This window comes from Pseudophryne corroboree, chromosome 2 (assembly GCF_028390025.1).
Source record: "Pseudophryne corroboree isolate aPseCor3 chromosome 2, aPseCor3.hap2, whole genome shotgun sequence".
NCBI lineage: Eukaryota > Metazoa > Chordata > Amphibia > Anura > Myobatrachidae > Pseudophryne > Pseudophryne corroboree.
The window spans coordinates 718,804,711-718,823,327 of NC_086445.1; the positions used below are offsets into that span (position 1 = coordinate 718,804,711).

General features: G+C 45.6%; 1 protein-coding gene across 4 annotated transcripts in view; it reads left to right on the forward strand.

Annotated features, from left to right (window-relative positions):
* Window positions 1-18,617, forward strand: part of DDX20 (DEAD-box helicase 20) — a 314,615-nt gene that overhangs the window by 223,124 nt on the left and 72,874 nt on the right. For all 4 annotated transcript variants that reach the window (XM_063955364.1, XM_063955365.1, XM_063955363.1 and 1 more), the window contains 2 exons: window positions 12,878-12,972; window positions 13,059-13,227. In XM_063955364.1, coding sequence (XP_063811434.1) covers window positions 12,878-12,972; window positions 13,059-13,227 — 264 coding nt within the window. The remainder of the gene's footprint in view (window positions 1-12,877; window positions 12,973-13,058; window positions 13,228-18,617) is intronic.

Sequence of the window (18,617 nt, forward strand, 5' to 3'; positions counted from 1 at the left end):
TATAAAAGCGCGCAGCTGGATCTGGAATCCTCCCTGAGGGGAGGTTTAAGCAGAGGCCAATTCACGGAAAAGCAGTTAGCAACATATGTATATGTTTCTGGCATGCTGAGGCTAATAGATTATATTGATGGCGCTGCTAATGTAGAGCTCTGCTGCTGATAAATCTCTCTGAATTCAAGAAATAAAATTGTGTTTCTCTAGCATCCATAAGGGATATTGGGGAGACTTAGTACGATGGGGTATAGACTGGGTCCAAAGGAGCCGGTGCACTTTACATTTCTTTACTGGGTGTGCTGGCTCCTCCTCTCTATGCCTCCTCCCACAGGCAGTTTAAAAAAAAGTGCCCTCAGGAGACGATGCACATCTCTGCAGCTTCATTTTCTTTTAAATGTTTGTTATTTACGGTATGCTGTCTGCGGAACAGCATACCTACACCGTGGGAGTTGGGGGGGGTCGGGGGCGGACACCGGCCTTCCGAGGTGCAGAGCCGCTTCCCCGCTGCAGGACCACTGTCCTGAGGGGTGGTTGTTCAGCGGGGCACTGCGTCTTGGCTGTCACAACCGCAGCATGCCGCACACCCCTGGCATATGCCTGAAGGTGACTGTGGTGAGTACAAACCGTGGGCCCTGATTCAAAGTGCGGCTAAATGTGGGCGCGGCATACGGGACCATCCTGGGGTGGACCCGCTAGAGCCCCACGTGTAGACTGGCTAAAAACATCTTGAACTAGCACTTGTGTGATGTTTTAAGCAAACAGGAGACATTGCCAGTATAAAAAAATCACTGTAGCTCCGGCGCTACTGGGGTGGGGAGCTACCTCAAAGCGGGACCAGAGGCATTTTGATGCCTTCCTCTGCTTAATGCAGCCACAGACAGCACACACAGCGCTTCCTGCCTCACAAGACATGCTGGAAAACTGGTACAGGGTGTAGCAAAGGGGTAGAGCCACTATTGTACACTATCTGGGTACTCTACAGGACAGAAATTATTAGTGTTACTGTGATATAATTAGCGGTCAGCCTCATTGGGACTATGCAGCTAGGGGTGTGCTGGTCTCTCTCTGTGTGTGTCTCCTCTCATACAATAAGGGCAGACTTGAAAATAGCAGGGCATCCTGCTATGAAAAGCCACTCATCCCTGCTGATATCGCTGGGCAGAGGGGGAAAGCGCTCAGTGTGTATGCACCTTAACAGATTTTGTTCTATTTCCAGAGGTGCCTCTAATGCAAATAGATGCACCAGAGGTAAGTCAAAAAGACCTGCAACCGCCTGTTCTCAGGAAGAGAGCACCAGTTCTGCTTCCACTAAGTCCTCAGCATGATGGTGCCCACCCACCCCGAGGAGATCTCAAGGTGGGAGCCCGACTACGTCACTTCAGCCGCATCTGGGAAAGCTCCTACCAGGATACCTAGGTAGGGGACCACATTTCTCAGGGCTACAAGCTGGAGTTCGACGGCACTCCTCCCCAACTATTTTTCAAATCAAGTTTACCAGCTTTGGAGAATATGCGGGTTACGTTGCAACAGGCTATCCGAAAGTTGGTCCAGTCCTGTGTCACTATCCCAGTACCGATACCACAACGAGGCAGGGGTTATTACTCCAACCTGTTTGTGGTTCCAAAGCCGGACGGCTCGGTACGGCCCATTTTGAACCTAAAGTCCTTGAATCCTTTCCTAAAGGTTTTCAAGTTAAAAATGAAATCACTGAGGGCAGTGATTTGCGGGTCTGGAAGAACAGGAGTTCCTGGTTTCCCTGGATATCAAGGACACCTACCTTCATATTCCAATTTGGCCACCTCATCAGGCTTTTCTGAGGTTTGCCCTACTGGAAGATCACTACCAGTACCAGGCACTACCCTTTAGCCTGTCCATGGCTCTGAGGGTATTCACGAAGGTGATGGCGGAGATGATGTTCCAACTCCGGGTCCAGGGGATCAATGTTGTCCCTTACCTGGACGATCTTCTGATAAAAGCAAGATCCAAGGAGCTTTTATTGCTCCAAATTGACCACACTATCCAACTTCTGTCACACCAGAACAACTTAGCAGCTCCTGTTCTTGGGGATGTTACTGGATACAGTGGCCCAGAAGGTGTTCCTCCCACAGGACAAGGCGTGAACACTTCAGGAGATGGTCCGCATGGTGCTCCGACCTGCTCGTGTATCCATCCATCTTTGCATCAGATTGTTGGGAAAGATGGTCGCCTCCTACTAGGCGATCCAATATGGGAGGCTCCATGCCAGATCATTTCAATTGGATCTCCTGAACAAGTGGTCCGGATCACATCTACAGATGCACCTGATGATTCGACTGTCATCTCAGGCCAGGATTTCCCTCCTGTGGTGGCTACAGTCCTTGAATCTCCTGGATGGCTGGAGTTTTGGGATTCACGACGGATGCGAGTCTGCGAGGATGGGGTGCTGTTACCCAGGGGGCGCAGTTCCAGGACAGGTGGTCAGCCCACGAAGCCCTCCTTTCGATCAATATTCTGGAACTTCTGGCAATCTACAGTGCTCTGCTTCAGGCCTCTCCTCTGCTTGCGAATCGCGCAATCCAAGTTCAGTCGGAAAACGCCACTGCAGTGGCGTACGTCAGTCGACAAGGAGGGACAAAAAGCAGAGCCTGCATGCGAGAGGTGTCAAAGATACTCCTCTGGGCGGAAAGAAATGCAAGAGCAATGTCAGCAATCTTCATTCCAGGAGTGGACAACTGGGAAGAGGACTTTCACAGTCGTCACGACCTCCACGCGGGGGAGTGGGGGCTCCACCATCTGGTGTTTCAGCAGATCATCCATCGGTGGGGCTGCCCGCAGATAGATTTGATGGCGTCTCATGTCAACAAGAAACTCTCAAACCAGAAACCCTCAGGCGAGGGCAGTGAACGCACTGGCGTCACCTTGGCCTTACCGGCTGGTCTACCTGTTTCCTCCAATACCATTGCTCCCAAGGGTGCTCAAGCGAAAAAGAAATCGGGGAGTCCAGACAATTCTGATTGCTCCGGATTGGTCTCGGAGGGCGTTGTACGCGGGTCTTCTATACATGTCCGTCGAGGACCCTTGGCCTCTACCACTAGGAAGCGATCTTCTTCACCAGGGACCATTCGTCTACCCGGAGTTATGGCGTTCTTCGTTTAATGGCATGGAGGTTGAGCGGAACATCCTAGCTCACTAGGGCCTTTCCAAAAAGGTTATTGCTACCATAGTTCAGGCCAGGAAACCCGTGACGTCAAAACACTATCATCATATCTGGAGAAGATATGTCTCTTGATGCGAGGAATGCACCTATTAACCTGCGGAGTTCCACTTGGGACGTTTCTTACGTTTCCTGCAGGCTGGTGTGGATAAGGGCTTAGGTCTGGGTTCCATTAAGGTCCAGATTTCAGCTCTCTCCGTTTTCTTCCAGAAGAAATTGACAGTGTTGTCAGAAATTCAGACTTTCTTGCAAGGGGTACTCCACATACAACCTCCTTTTGTGCTGCCTAAGGCACCCTGCGATTTGAATGTGGTATTGAAATTTATACAGTCCTCCTGGTTTGAGCCTCTGACTGTAGAAGACAAGTACCTCACGTGGAAGACTGATGTTACTGGCCCTGGCTTCTGCTAGATGTCTCCGAATTGGGGGCCTTATCGTGTAAAACTCCGTACTTGGTCTTTTACGAGGACAGAGCTGAGCTCAGGACTAGGCAGCAGTTCCTGACGAAGGTTGTCTCTGCGTTTCACCTAAATCAGCCTATTGTGGTTCCGTCCATTTCGGACACTTCTGCTCCTCCAGAGGCATTGGATGTGGTGCGAACCTTGAAGATCTATGTCAAGCGGACGGCTCGGATCAGAAAGACGGATTCCTTGTTCGTGCTTTATGATGCGCAGAAGAATGGTTGTCCTGCTTCGAAGCAGTCCATTGCTCGTTGGCTTAGGCTTACTATCCAACAGGCCTATGTATCGGCAGCCTTTTCTATTCCTAAGTCTGTGAAAGCCCACTCTACAAGATCTGTGGGCTCTTCCCGGGCGGCTGCCTGAGGTGTTTCGGCCTTGCAACTATGCCAAGCTACTAACTGGTTGGGGAAGAACACCTTTGTGAAGTTCTACAGATTTGATACTTTGGCCAAAGAGGATACCCAGTTTGGGCAGGCGGTGCTGCAGCAGTCTCCGCACATTCCCGCCCGTTCTGGAAGCTGTGGGACGTCCCCATCGTACTCTCTCCAATATCCCTTATGGATGCTAGAGAAAATAGTATTTTAATTACCTACCGGTAATTCCTTTTCTCATAGTCCATAAGGGATATTGGGCGCCTGCCTCAGTGCGTTGACTTTTCTGCAGGTTCTCTGTTATGTGGTTACCTGTTCAGCTGTTGCTGTTATTGTTTCCAGCCGTTGCTGGTTGTTATATGTTCGTGGTGTGCTGGTATTATATCTCACCACTCTTCTCTCATATATGTTCTTTCTCCTTCGGGCACTGTTTTACCTATAACTTCCTGTGGGAGAGGGCATAGAGGGGAAGAGCCAGCACACCCAGTGAAGAAATTAAAGTGCACCGGCTCCTTTGGACCCGGTCTATACCCCATCGTACTAAGTCTCCCCAATATTCCTTATGTACTACGAGAAAAGGATTTACCGGTAGGTAATTAAAATCCTATTTTTTTTTTTTTTTATCTTCCAAAGGACTCTGCTGACAGGTCCAGCAAAGGTGGAGCTAAAGGAGTACAACCCAGCAACTCAAAGGCTGTATCATCAGTTGGTGGTGTGAGGGTTGCAGGAGTCAGACTGGTTTATTTACAACAAATCAATCCCAGCGGTGTGACTCAAAGTTACTTTGCTCCCCATATTTCCACAGTCTTTTTCTTCCTTTATTAATAGGGTGAAAGCACTGCTGACAGGTGTATGTGTATATGTGTTAACATGTCTAAAGCACCAACCAAGACCACAAAAACTTGCTATGTATGCGCAAAATGTAGTAATAAGAGCACTAATGTTGACCGTACCGGGGTGTGCGACACATGCTTAGGAATGGATGGGAGCAGTGGTCCTTCTACATCATGGGAAAGTGCTCTGGCTGATATTTCTAAAGAAATGGCAGAATCCCGCAAGCAACATTCAAAATGGGCTGCAGGGTTTTCCAAAACTATGGGGGAATTTCTAATAAGAATTACTCTGCCAGCACAAGTAGAAAGAAATGTGCGTAAAGTGGTCAAGAGAACACTCCCTCTCCTACGGGAAGACTCGGAGGAGGAGGAAGGTCCCATAGAAATTAGGAGGAAGGAGAGTATGTGGAACAGGTTATAGATATATGTCCTCAAGAAGAGGACTCAGAACTTAAGGGATTGACTTCCCTTATTGAAGAGGTGAAACAGATCCTTAATTTCAAAGAAGAGGAGGTTAAGGAGCCTGAGGTCTTTGAATTGTTTGAATCTCAGAAACCACAAACTGTGGTTTTTCCGATTCCTCAGATTCTCCAGGATCAAATGGCAGAGGCATGGAAGCAACCTGATAAACGCTGCCAAATTTCAAAGAAATTTACAGTTAATTACCCGTTACCCAAGGGGGTTATGTCTAAATGGGAGACACCGCCGATTGTTGACGCCTCCTTTACAAAACTGTCAAAGAAGACAATCTTACCGATACCAAATGTGACTACTCTAAAGGATGTGTCAGATTGCAAATTGGAAACATTAAAGTCTATTTTTATGGCTGCTGGAGCATCACACAGACCCACGATTATTAGTGCTTGGGTGTCCAAGGCTATTGTAGCATTGGTTTGTCAAATTGTTCAGGCAGTGGAGGAAGATAGTGACCAAGAGGAGATAAGTAGGCTAGCGGAGCATATTAGAGAGTCGACTACATACATTTGCCAGGATGCGAGGGACGTTAGTAGAATAGCATCTCGCATCTCAGCTTCAGCCATATCAGCCAGAAAGATTCTGATTCTAAGAAAGCTGTGGAGGCGATTCCCTTTATAGGGGAGTCTTTATTCGGGCCGGAATTAGATAAGTGGATTTCACAGGCGACAGCGGAGAAATCCACTCTTTTGCCTACCACATATCCTAGAACCACACCACCCACCGGTCAGGAGAAATTATTCGGGTCTGGTGTTCAATTCGTTTAGGTCTCAATCCTTTCAGGCCAGAAGTAGAGGCTTTGGTGGTCAGACTCGTGGAAACAGAGGTAGAGTTCGCTCCCAGACCACAACCAGAAAGCAGGACCCTAAGCCTACTGACAAGACCGTGGCATGATGGTCTCCCAGCTCACCTTGGGTCTCCTATGGATGGCGCAAGGTTGGAAAGGTTTCGGGACACCTTGGCTGAAACCTCACCAGAAGTCTGGATCAACAGTATTGTCTCCCAGGGATACAAGACGGATTTTTTTTATACCGGCCTCTCACTCAGTACTTTACAACAAGCATGCCTCGATGTCCTCAGAAAGCAAAGGCACTAGATATGGCAATCCAAAAGTTACTTCAAACGGCAGTTATCATGCCAGTCCCAACCTCTCAAAGAGGAACGGGATTTTATTAAATTCTTTTTGTAGTGCCAAAACTGGATGGGTCGGTCAGACCAGTTTCTTAATTTAAGAGTTTTAAATCAGTTCCTACAAGTTTACAGGTTCAAGATGGAATCAATACAATCGGTTATTGCAGGACTGGAACAGGGAGAGTTCATGGTCTCCTTGGACATAAAGGGTGCAAACCTTCATGTCCCAATTTGGACCCCACACCAAGCTTACTTGCGGTTTGCAGTGGGCAAGAGTCACTACCAGTTCAGAGCCCTACCATTCGGACTATCATCAACCCTGAAAATCTTTACAAAAATCATGGCAGTCATGATTGCGAAATTACGTGCGTTAGCTGTAACGATCATCCCATACTTGGACGACCTTCTGATCAAGGCTCCCTCTCAGAACCAGTTGATCTAGGATGCACAGACCACTCATCAGTTTCTGATTCGACATGGTTGGATCATAAATTAAAAAAAAACAAATCTGCAACCGACACCGAGAATCCAATTCCTGGGTCTAATATTAGATACGATATATTTGAAGGTATTTCTTCAAGAGGACAAGATACGAGACATCAAGGAAATGGTACATCAGGTTCTACAGAACCGGACGGTCTCGCTGCATCTTTGTGTAAAGCTTCTAGGAAAGATGGTGGCATCCTTCGAGGCGATCGAAGGATGCCACCATGGCAGGCTTCATTCCAGGACCTTTCAGATGAATCTGATTGCCTAAAGGGCAGGCCTGCACTGGTTTCTCAATCAAAGGATTCGCTTGTTGCACCAGGCCAGGACCTCGTTAATTTGGTGGTCGGTCCACAGGAATCTGGTGGCAGGAAAGATACTTGGAATTGGAAGATTCTGACAACAGATGCCAGTCTCAGAGGATGAGGGAGCTGTGCTGGAAGACCATCAGTTTCAGGGAAAATGGTCATTGCAGGAGAGCAGGCTTCCAATAAATGTGCTGGAACTCCGCCATTTACAATGCTCTGATTCCGGCGGAAGACCTAGTGAGGGCTCAACACGTGAGAGTACAGTCGGACAATGTGACGGCAACGGCCTACATAAACCGCCAGGGAGGGAAAAAAAAGCCAAATGGCTTTAAGGGAGGCCACAAATATCCTAGCTTGGTCAGAAAAGCGAAGCATAATCCTGACAGCAGTCTTCATTCCAGGGGTGGAAAATTGGGAAGCAGACTATCTCAGTCGCCAAGATATGCATCCAGGAGAATGGTGTCTCCATCCACAAATTTTCAAGACTGTAGTACGGCGGTGGGGACTACCGGAAATAGACCTTTATGGCCTCTCGAAACAACCATCAGTTACCAAGGTATGTGACCAGGACGCGGGATCCAGCAGCAGAGGCGGTGGATGCGCTGGCGATTCCCTGATCGTACAGCCTGGTGTACATCTTTCCGCCTTTTCCCCTGTTACCCAGAGTGCTAAAGAAGGTGAAAAGGGAAAGAGCATGGGTGATTCTAATAGCACCAGACTGGCCTCGAAGGAGTTGGTACTCAGACCTGACGGGACTCCTGGCGGAAGAACCTTGGAGGCTGCCTCACAGAGAAGACCTACTGTCACAAAGACCATTTCTTCACCCAGACCTGAACCGTCTACGTTTGACAGCGTGGTTCTTGAGACCAGGATTCTGAGAGACGGGGATACTGAAATCCGCTATTCCCACCGTGTTAACGGCAAGGAAAACAATCACTGCGTGGCATTACTATAGAATATGGAAAAAGTACATAGTCTGGTGTCAGTCTAAGGGATGGAATTCAAGGGCGTTCCGCCTCAATAGGCTTTTGAGGTTTTTACAAAATGGATTAGAGGGGAGCTTGATATTGGGATCCTTGAAGGTACAGGTCTTGGCTCCCTCTATTCTATTTCAACAACGTCTGGCGTCCCTACAAGAGGTTCAGACATTTTTACAAGGTATACTGAGGAGTCAACCTTTTCGTCCTCCCACAGCCCCGTTGGATCTAAATTTAATGCTGGATTTTTTAAATCTGCAATTTTCGAGCCTTTGGACAAAGCAGGTCTTAAGTACATATCCTGGAAGATTACCATACTTTTAGCCTTAGCATCAGCAAGAAGGGTCTCTGAGTTGAGAGCTCTATCTTGTAAAAGTATTTTTCTTATTTTTCATGAGGACAGAGCAGAACTTCGTACAAAGGCGGAGTTTCTTCCTAAGGTCGTATCAGATTTCACATTAACCGGCCTATTGTGGTTCCCTCTTTTGACGGAAGAGGACTTGTTGTTGGATGTGGTCAGAGCCTTAAGAATATACGTACAGGCTACGACCTCTATCAGAAAATCGAACTCTCTGTTTGTTCTGTATGATGGGCCCAGAAAGGGTTGGCCAGCTTCTAAACCGACTTTAGCCAGATGGATACAATTTACCATCAGACAAACTTATATCTCAAATGGTAAAAGAGTCCCATTTCGAGTTGGTGCACATACCACCAGATCAGTGGGTGCTTTATGGGTGGTAGCTAGAGGCGCCTCCTCTAACCAGCTTTGTAGAGCTGCAACATGGTCATCAGCTCACACGTTCACTCATTTCTACAAGTTTGATAGTTTGCGTCCAGGGATGCCAGGTTTGGACATTTGGTTTTGCAGGCTTCAGACACCACTCCCGCCCATGGGAGTATCTTTGGGACATCCCCAGCTGTATGAAGAAGTTCCAGTGTCCCCTAGTGGATGAAAGAGAAAAGAGGATTTTGGTACTTACCGATAAATCCGTTTCTCTGAATCCACTCGGGTACACTGGACGCCCGCCTTGGTGCTGTCAACATGCATGTTTCTTGTTAAAATAAGTTCAAACAGTTTCAATTATTATGTAAGTGGTTCTTGGTTGCTGTTTGACCTGTTGCTATGGTTGGTTCCTCTCCATAGGACCTATGTTTTGATGTTCCCTCTTCTCTCCGTAAACTTTTTCAAACTGAGGGATTGTGGGGCGTGAGGGGGGAGGAGCCAGCTATGGCTAAATTTGTCAGTTAGAATTGTGCTACCTCCGGACTCCATATACTTCACACCCCAGCTGTATGAAGAAGTTCCAGTGTCCCCGAGTGTATTCAGAGAAATGGGTTTTCAGTATCATCTGTACGCAGATGATACTCAAATCTACCTATCCTCCCCTGACTTGTCCCTATCTGTACTGGACCGTGTCACTGAATGCCTTTCTGCCATTTCATCCTGGATGACATCTCGCCACCTCAAACTGAATATTTCAAAGACAGAGTTAATTATATATCCACCGGCCAATAGTAGGTACCAACCTGATATCTCTATCACTGTTGAAAACTCGACTATCTACCCTACCCCACAAGCTCGCTGCCTAGGTGTCATCCTTGACTCTGATCTGTCCTTTGTTCCCCACATTCAATCTGTCTCAAGATCATGTTACATGCATCTAAAAAAACATATCCAAAATACGACCATACCTTACACAAGACACTGCTAAAACTCTAATCCACGCTCTCATTATCTCCCGCATTGATTATTGCAATAGTCTCCTAACAGGTCTACCCAAAACGAGACTCTCACCACTACAATCCATTCTGAATGCAGCGGTGAGGCTTATCTTCCTCGCTAGACTTTCATTGTCTGCAGATCCACTCTGTCAGTCCCTCTATTGGTTACCTGTACTCTACCGCATTTAATATAAAATACTTTTACTCACACACAAGGCCATTAACCAAACTACACCAACGTACATCACTTCGCTTATCACAAAATATCTCCCAACCCGACCTCTTCGCTCTTCACAAGACCTGCGTCTCTCATCCACACTCATTACTCGCTCCCACTCACGACTGCAGGACTTTCATCGGGCTGCACCCACTCTGTGGAATGCCCTACCACGCACAATAAGACTCTCCTCTAGTCTCCAAACCTTCAAGCGTTCCCTGAAAACTCACCTCTTTAGGCAAGCTTATCAAATTCCAGAACCGCTCAGATAACTTTCCTAAACCTTCCTATCAAATTGCATCCACTCTGTACAGTCCACACATATTCTCACATGTCTTCTCATTCTATGCAATAGATAGCACCTTTCCTTTTGTACATATGCCTATTTCCCTATAGATTGTAAGCTTGCGAGCAGGGCCTTCCTACCTCTATGACTGTTATCACCCAGTTTGTTGTTTTTTCAAATTGTAAAGTATGTGTGTGTCGGCAGTATGTAATAAAGTTGTACTTGTCACGGTGTGTGTGTCCTGTTTTTATTTGGGTATTTTTTTTCCAGTAGTACTACAGGTACCAGCGGGCCCGTTTTTCTCCCGCATGCTGGTACTTGTGGTTCTCCAAGTACCAGCTTGCGGGGGAGGCTTGCTGGGACTTGTAGTACTACTGGAAAAAACAATATTCTGACATTTTACTCAAGGCTATCAGCCTCCCATCCGCAGCCCTTGGATGGGGGGGACAGCCTCGGGCTTCACCCCTGGCCCTTGGGTGGCTGGGGGGGACCCCTTGATTGAAGGGGTCCCCACTCCCCCAGGGTACCCCGGCCAGGGGTGACTAGTTGGATATTTAATGCCACGGCCGCAGGGCGCTGTATAAAAGTGACCCCCGGCTGTGGCATTATCTGTCCAGCTAGTGGAGCCCGATGCTGGTGTATAAAATACGGGGGACCCCTACTCTTTTTGTCCCCCGTATTTTTTGCACCAGCATCGGGTGCAGAGCCCGGTGCTGGTTTTAAAAATACGGGGGATCCCCTGTCAAATTTTTCCCCGCATTTTTAGAACCAGGACCAGCTCGAAGAGCCCGAGGCTGGTTATGCTTTGGAGGGGGGACCCCACGCCATTTTTTTCCTTGATTTTACCGTTCCAGCTATAAAAAAAAAATATATATTTTTAAAAATATATAAATAATACTTGTGCCTCCAAAAAAGACAAACCAAGTACCTAATCCCTTCTAATATAAATAGATATGCTATTACCAAAAAAAAAAACACAAAAAAAAACATGTTTTAATTTTTTTTTATTGCTTTCACCCTCCAAAGTGTGGCGGATTGAAAATGACGAATTTACTGTCTAAAAGCACTGTTGTCGAATTTCCAAACTTCCATTGAATAGACTTTGGTCGAATTGCAGCATGTGTATCATTGCAAAAAAGTCGAATTTGTCAAAAGTCGAATTTCAAAAAGTCGAATTTTGAAAGTCCGTTTTTTTGTCGGAAAGTACTGAATTGCATTGTCGATTTTTTTTTTTTTTTTTTTTGGCGAAAAATTCCCGAAATTCGACAATTTCGGGAATCCGACCGCAATTGCATATACCCCTAAAACTGGCTCAGCACAGGATTGAGAAAACCTTCCCAGCAAAGAAATTGTTACGCTGTCTATTCTCTGCATTCTCAAAATCTCAGATAGTCATTAAAAGAAATGTAACAAAATAATTGTGATCAGTGTGTGTAGAAATCTGAACTCTGAAAATTAAATTGCTTTTTGAAATTGAAATGAATATAGTAAAATTGTTATTTGTATGCATCTTACCAGTGGAGCAAAGTGCATACTGCATTGAGCAAAAGCTATAAAGATAGGGAACAAGAACGTGGTGGTACTAAACTGCGCCTCTTCAGTTTTTCCAATAGGTCTGCTGGTTAAGGTAGACATCTTATTTGCAGAGGCAACTCCATAGTGTAGGCATGCACCTTGGCGTGTGCTGGGCAGAACATTGAGCTGCATACTGTAAGTGCAGTGCATTGTCTGCACATTGTACTGTAAATGACCTCCAATTAGTTAAGTACAAATACAGAAGGTAGATTTGACACCAGGAGGGGACAGCGTTGTTAGACCTGTGTAAGCTGTCTGCAATGGATTGGGGAGGTAATTGAAGAGACGAGTCTGTGAAGGTGTTATGTTACGTTTAGAAGAAACTGAGATATTTACAGTTAAAGATAAATTATTAAAACTAGAGAATTGGACATAGCACTTTTATCCACTGAATATCCGTAAATAAACTACCAACATTTAAAATAACATTGTTACTATGGTCCCTAGGTCATAACACCTTAAAAAAAAATAATAAAAAAAAATCTGAAAATTGTTAAATAATGCCTTCATCCACTCACATCATCTGTTATAATATAGCTGCCGTGGAAGGCCAGGTTAACACAAAACCCTGAATGCTTCATATCTGAAAATTGCTATTTTGTGCTTTATTGGTTACTTAACATCATCCAATGGTTTAGTAATTAATCTGACATCATCATAACAAAATATGCCCAAATATTCTTCTATTTACTGGTTATAGTACCATTTATTTTTTAAAAAGCATTGGTCACTAGGTTATGTTTTGACATGTTGTTTTATGTGTATCAAAAAATAGCGTACCTCTTTATTTCAATTCATCCTGGATAGTGCTTGCACTCTTCTTAACGTTTGCTTTCATTGTAATTTTAGATTTAATAGTGCAAGCGAAGTCTGGAACAGGGAAAACATGCGTCTTCTCTACAGTGGCACTAGATTCTTTGGTTCTGGAAAACACTGCAACACAGGTATATTCTGCATGTGGGTTATGTCCTCCATTGTATTGCAGTGTGTGTTTTATTTAATAGGCAACTAAATTGTTTATTCTTTTCAGATCTTGGTGTTGGCTCCCACAAGAGAAATTGCGGTTCAGATCCATTCAGTCATTATATCCATAGGGAGCCGCATGGAAGGACTAGAGTGTCATGTTTTCATAGGAGGGACACCATTGCCACAGGACAAAGCTAGGCTGAAGAAGTGTCACATAGCCGTGGGATCGCCTGGTAATTATTTTTCAGGCTGTCCTAATTTTTCCTGAATCTCATAGGTTATTCTGTATTTGTGTCCAGTAAATATAAATCTGCTTTTCAGTGTTTCCCTTCCTTACTGCCCAGTGCTTATTCTTAACAAAACGTTCAGATCTATAATGACTGTTAGGTTTCCTATTTTAAGTTTTCATTATAAGCAGGGAATCCATTTAGTCTTTGTACAAAGTATCATACTTTTATTCACTTATTGTGTGTGTAATGTTTATTAACTTGTATTTTGTATGTTGGGTCTGCATTCATACTATATGTCAGGGGTTCCCAAACACGGCCCTCAATGCACCTTAACGGTACAGGTTTTAAAGCTATCTATGGTTCAGCACAGATGGTAAATCAAATTGACTGAGGTACTAATTAAGTCACCTGTGGCCAAGCATGGATATCCTTAAAGCTGTTGGGGTGCCTTGAGGACCACTTTTGGGAACCTCTGCTATATGTTATTTTCTCTGTATTTACCCAACCTCCAACACAACTGAGTACTATAGATGTATTTACTGACATTTACTGACTGTCCTTTGCTGGGGTCTCTGATCTCTTGATTAGCCGATCATGCTATTGTGGTCTGCGCTACAGACCAGGGGCAGCAGCTGCCACTGACCGCGAACATAATGGCGACAGTATCTGCTGAGCTTGTTAGATTGCCATGTTTTTCTCCAGTGTTAATATTGCTATAGTTAGGTTTTATAGATATATATATATGTACATACATATACAGGTTTCTCTGTATTTATGACAATTAGATATTAAATTCAGTGGTACAAGTCCCTCTTTGTGACATCTGAATTATTGTAGTTGCTATGAGGGTTACAGATAGTTGGTCGTGTGATAGTTGCTCAACATTTTGCATTAGTGCGCTGCCCATTATTCAGCAGTCCTGATCCAGTGCTAGTAGTAAGGAGGAATTAACGAAAACCAACAAAGAGGCACTACACTACCAAGGAAAATGAGAACTGGTGAGGACAGAGATGCTCTAGGTGCCATGGGGGTCATTCTGAGTTGTTCGCTCGGTAAAAATCTTCGCATCGCAGCGATTTTCCGCTTAATGCGCATGCGCAATGTCCGCACTGCGACTGCGCCAAGTAAATTTGCTATGCAGTTAGGAATTTTACTCACGGCTTTTTCATCGTTCTGGCGATCGTAATGTGATTGACAGGAAATGGGTGTTACTGGGCGGAAACAGGCCGTTTTATGGGCGTGTGGGAAAAAACGCTATCGTTTCCGGAAAAAACGCAGGAGTGGCCGGAGAAACGGGGGAGTGTCTGGGCGAACGCTGGGTGTGTTTGTGACGTCAAACCAGGAACGACAAGCACTGAAATGTTCGCAGATGCCAAGTAAGTCTGGAGCTACTCAGAAACTGCTACGAGGTGTGTAATCGCAATATTGCGAATACATCGTTCGCAATTTTAAGATGCTAAGATTCACTCCCAGTAGGCGGCGGCTTAGCATGAGCAAATCTACTAAAATCCGCTTGCGAGCGAACAACTCGGAATGACCCCCCATGTTGGTGCATAGTTGATGAAGTTGGTGAGTAGCTTGTCGGTCAGCACAGCAGGACCCCTCACTCAGCGGCTTTAGACAATAGCAGCCGCTGGGGAAGTGTAAACCAAGCTGTATTCTTCTCCCGTGTACCTGGCACAGCTGTCTGGGGTGTAAAAAGTAATGTTGCAATGTTACCGATGTTCCCGACTGATGTTCCGATGTTTGAGGGGGGGAACTAAAAACATTTTTAATTTTCTAAAATCATTTTAGGTTAAATTTAATATTCTGCACCTAATTCAATCATTAAAAAAAGACAATTTGTGAGCAGTTTTTTGGAAAAAAAATGTCAGTTAAGTGGTTAAAAGATTTGTCCATTTTCGACCGATCGGAACAACAAATTGTTTAAAAAGTGGCGTGTGTATGCACTATAACAATGCTGATGTGCCACCCGTGGGTCGGTAGCAACAGCCTCAGCTGTTTTGTACCTGGAAGAAGATCTGGGGTAGTCGCTAGCGGTGCCATAGCACCCACCCCTGCTGTCGCTCTGTGCTGCCGGCATTAGTGTGTATGCCAATGCCAGCACCCCGCCGGGTCCAGTCACTGACAATATCACACTGGGGTACACATCGTCTCGCGTGTATTCAGCTTTAGATTAGATATGATTTAATTCCTCAGTATAGTAACCATATTTAGCAACATTGCAATTTGTAGCAAAGTTTTTTTTTAAATGGGTAGGCAATGACTTATGGGTCCTCTACTGTAAACCAGTGCAGTCAGTAGACTGCCATGTTCCCTGTGCTCTTTCATATCTCACAGCACTAGCAGGTGCCAGAGCAAGCACACATCAACAGAAGGGTTTTCAGCGACAGCTTGCACGACTGCTGTTTTTTTTAAGAATGGCAAGCATTTGTAAAGTATCCAGATTACAATCATGACCACTAAAATAAGACATGTACCTCTTTTTTTTTTTTATTAAATCAGGTAATGCGTATGGTAGAAATAGGGGTTGATGTCCACTCCTCAGTGAAAGGAGTGGACAAGTGGACCAGTAGAGAAGTTACCCGTAGCAACCAGCTTCTACCTATCATTTTATTGACTGTACTTGATAAATGCTGCCTCAAAGCTGATTAGTTGCTATGGGCAACTGGTCCACTTCACTTATTTCACTCCTTGATACCGCAACCCCATAGTTTTGTTGTTGTGCATGCTGTCGCCACAAGGGTTTTCCACTGGATCATTTTTTGCTCCTTGATCTTTTGTTCCCTGCACCTAGTCATTATATTGTAATTCAATTGTCACTCATGATATCCATAAAACCGACATGAGGGGTCTCATGCACACATATTTGGTAAGCTGAAGCATCTTTAAAGCTCATCCCATTGGGAAGCACAATGCAAACAAAATGGAAGGAATAGATCAGACTGAAGATCAGTTCTCTCTGCACCATGTACAGTATTCTGCCTGCATGTAATACTGAGCATGCCAGTGACCAATGTATGCAGACTTCAAATTTCATAATCAAGCAAATGTGATCACTTATAGTTAACACTAAATACAGGTATATTTAAAATAGATATATAGGATATGATACGCTGGGTTCAGTTTGAAATACTGGCGGCCGTGATGCCGGCCATCAGTATGCCGGAAGCGGGGCGTGCGCTAGAAAGCCCCTTGCAGGCTCACTGTGCTCAACATGCTGCGGGCACGTTGGCTCACTGCGCTTGCCACAGGTTATATTCTCCTTCTATGGGTGTCGTGGACACCCACAGAGGGAGAATAGCCTGTGTCGCCGGTATTCTGGTAGCGGCATTTCACAGCTAGTTGGGATTTCGGCGTCTTAACCGAGGGAGGCTGCATTTTAACCACTTCCCGATATGCCATCAGCAAGATCATAGTTACTGTCAGCTTGAACAATCTGAACAATTTGAAACTAATATCGAAAAGGCTTTCATGATAATCAGTATCAGAATGAAAAATAGCCTATGGTAGAAACTAACTAGAACCGTTCATTTAGATAAGAATGTGTCCATTGTATAGGACTGTCCAAGGGGGAGTATCTGTGGAAAAAGAAATGAAACATTCCATATTACAAGCATTGAATAACTTGACCAATGTTGAGATGTTTGTGCTCTTGTCCGTATTAGTATCACCATGAGTGCTGGATATAGATGTATTAGCAGCTGCAGGCACATTTTTTCTGCAGGCGATAGTGTGAATGATGGATGGAGTTCTCATCATTGCCATCAGGGGCTAGTGAAGGAGGTGAACTTTCCTCACCATCAACTTTCCACATTTGTGATGTTTATTCAAGAAGTGAACTGTCTGGCAGCCTTTCCATTCTCCTTTATTTCTGTGGGACTTGATTTGTGGTCTGAAGGTCATGTGGTATGCAGCCCTTCCTTTTTACCCCTTATTTCTCTGACGTCCTAGTGGATGCTGGGAACTCCGAAAGGACCATGGGGATAGCGGCTCCGCAGGAGACTGGGCACAAAAGTAAAAGCTTTAGGACTAGCTGGTGTGCACTGGCTCCTCCCCCTATGACCCTCCTCCAAGCCTCAGTTAGATTTTTGTGCCCGAACGAGAAGGGTGCAATCTAGGTGGCTCTCCTGAGCTGCTTAGAGTAAAAGTTTAAATTAGGTTTTTTATTTTCAGTGAGTCCTGCTGGCAACAGGCTCACTGCATCGAGGGACTAAGGGGAGAAGAAGCGAACTCACCTGCGTGCAGAATGGATTGGGCTTCTTAGGCTACTGGACATTAGCTCCAGAGGGACGATCACAGGCCCAGCCATGGATGGGTCCCAGAGCCGCGCCGCCGTCCCCCTTACAGAGCCAGAAGAGCAGAAGAGGTCCGGAAAATCGGCGGCAGAAGACGTCCTGTCTTCAATAAGGTAGCGCACAGCACCGCAGCTGTGCGCCATTGCTCTCAGCACACTTCAGAATCATCCCTAGGAACAGTAGACGTGTCGTCGGAAAAAACTGCGATTTTGGAATATTTAGAATCCACTCGTGCTGTCGTAGAACTACTTAAGATAGTGCTACTCCGACCTCCAACTGTTCTCTGGACCTTGCCCTTATCAGGAAAGCGTCCATATTTCTTTTAAGAAGAATCATCATTTCGGCCATTACCTTGGTAAAGACCCGGGGTGCCGTGGACAATCCAAACGGCAGCGTCTGAACTGATAGTGACAGTTCTGTACCACGAACCTGAGGTACCCTTGGTGAGAAGGGCAAATTTGGACATGTAGGTAAGCGTCCCTGATATCCAGTGACACCATATCGTCCCCTTCTTCCTGGTTCGCTATCACTGCTCTGAGTGACTCCATCTTGATTTGAACGCTTGTATGTAAGTGTTCAAATATTTCAGATCTCACCTAGCCGTCTGGCTTCAGTACCACAATATAGTGTGGAATAATACCCCTTCCCTTGTTGTAGAAGGGGTACTTTGATTATCACCTGCTGGGAATACAGCCTGTGAATTGTTCCCAATACTGCCTCCCTGTCGGAGGGAGACGTTGGTAAAGCAGACTTCAGGAACTTGTGAGGGGGAGACGTCTCGAATTTCCAATGTACACCTGGGATACTACGTGTAGGATCCAGGAGTCCACTTGTGAGTGAGCCCACTGCGTGCTGAAACTCTTGAGATGACCCCCTACCGCACCTGAGTCCGCTTGTACGGCCCCAGCGTCATGCTGCGGACTTGGCAGAAGCTGTGGAGGGCTTCTGTTCCTGGGAATGGGCTGCCTGCTGCAGTCTTCTTCCCTTTCCTCTACCCCTGGGCAGATATGACTGGCCCTTTTGCCCGCCTGCCCTTATGGGGACGAAAGGACTGAGACTGAAAAGACTGTGTCCTTTTCTGCTGAGATGTGACTT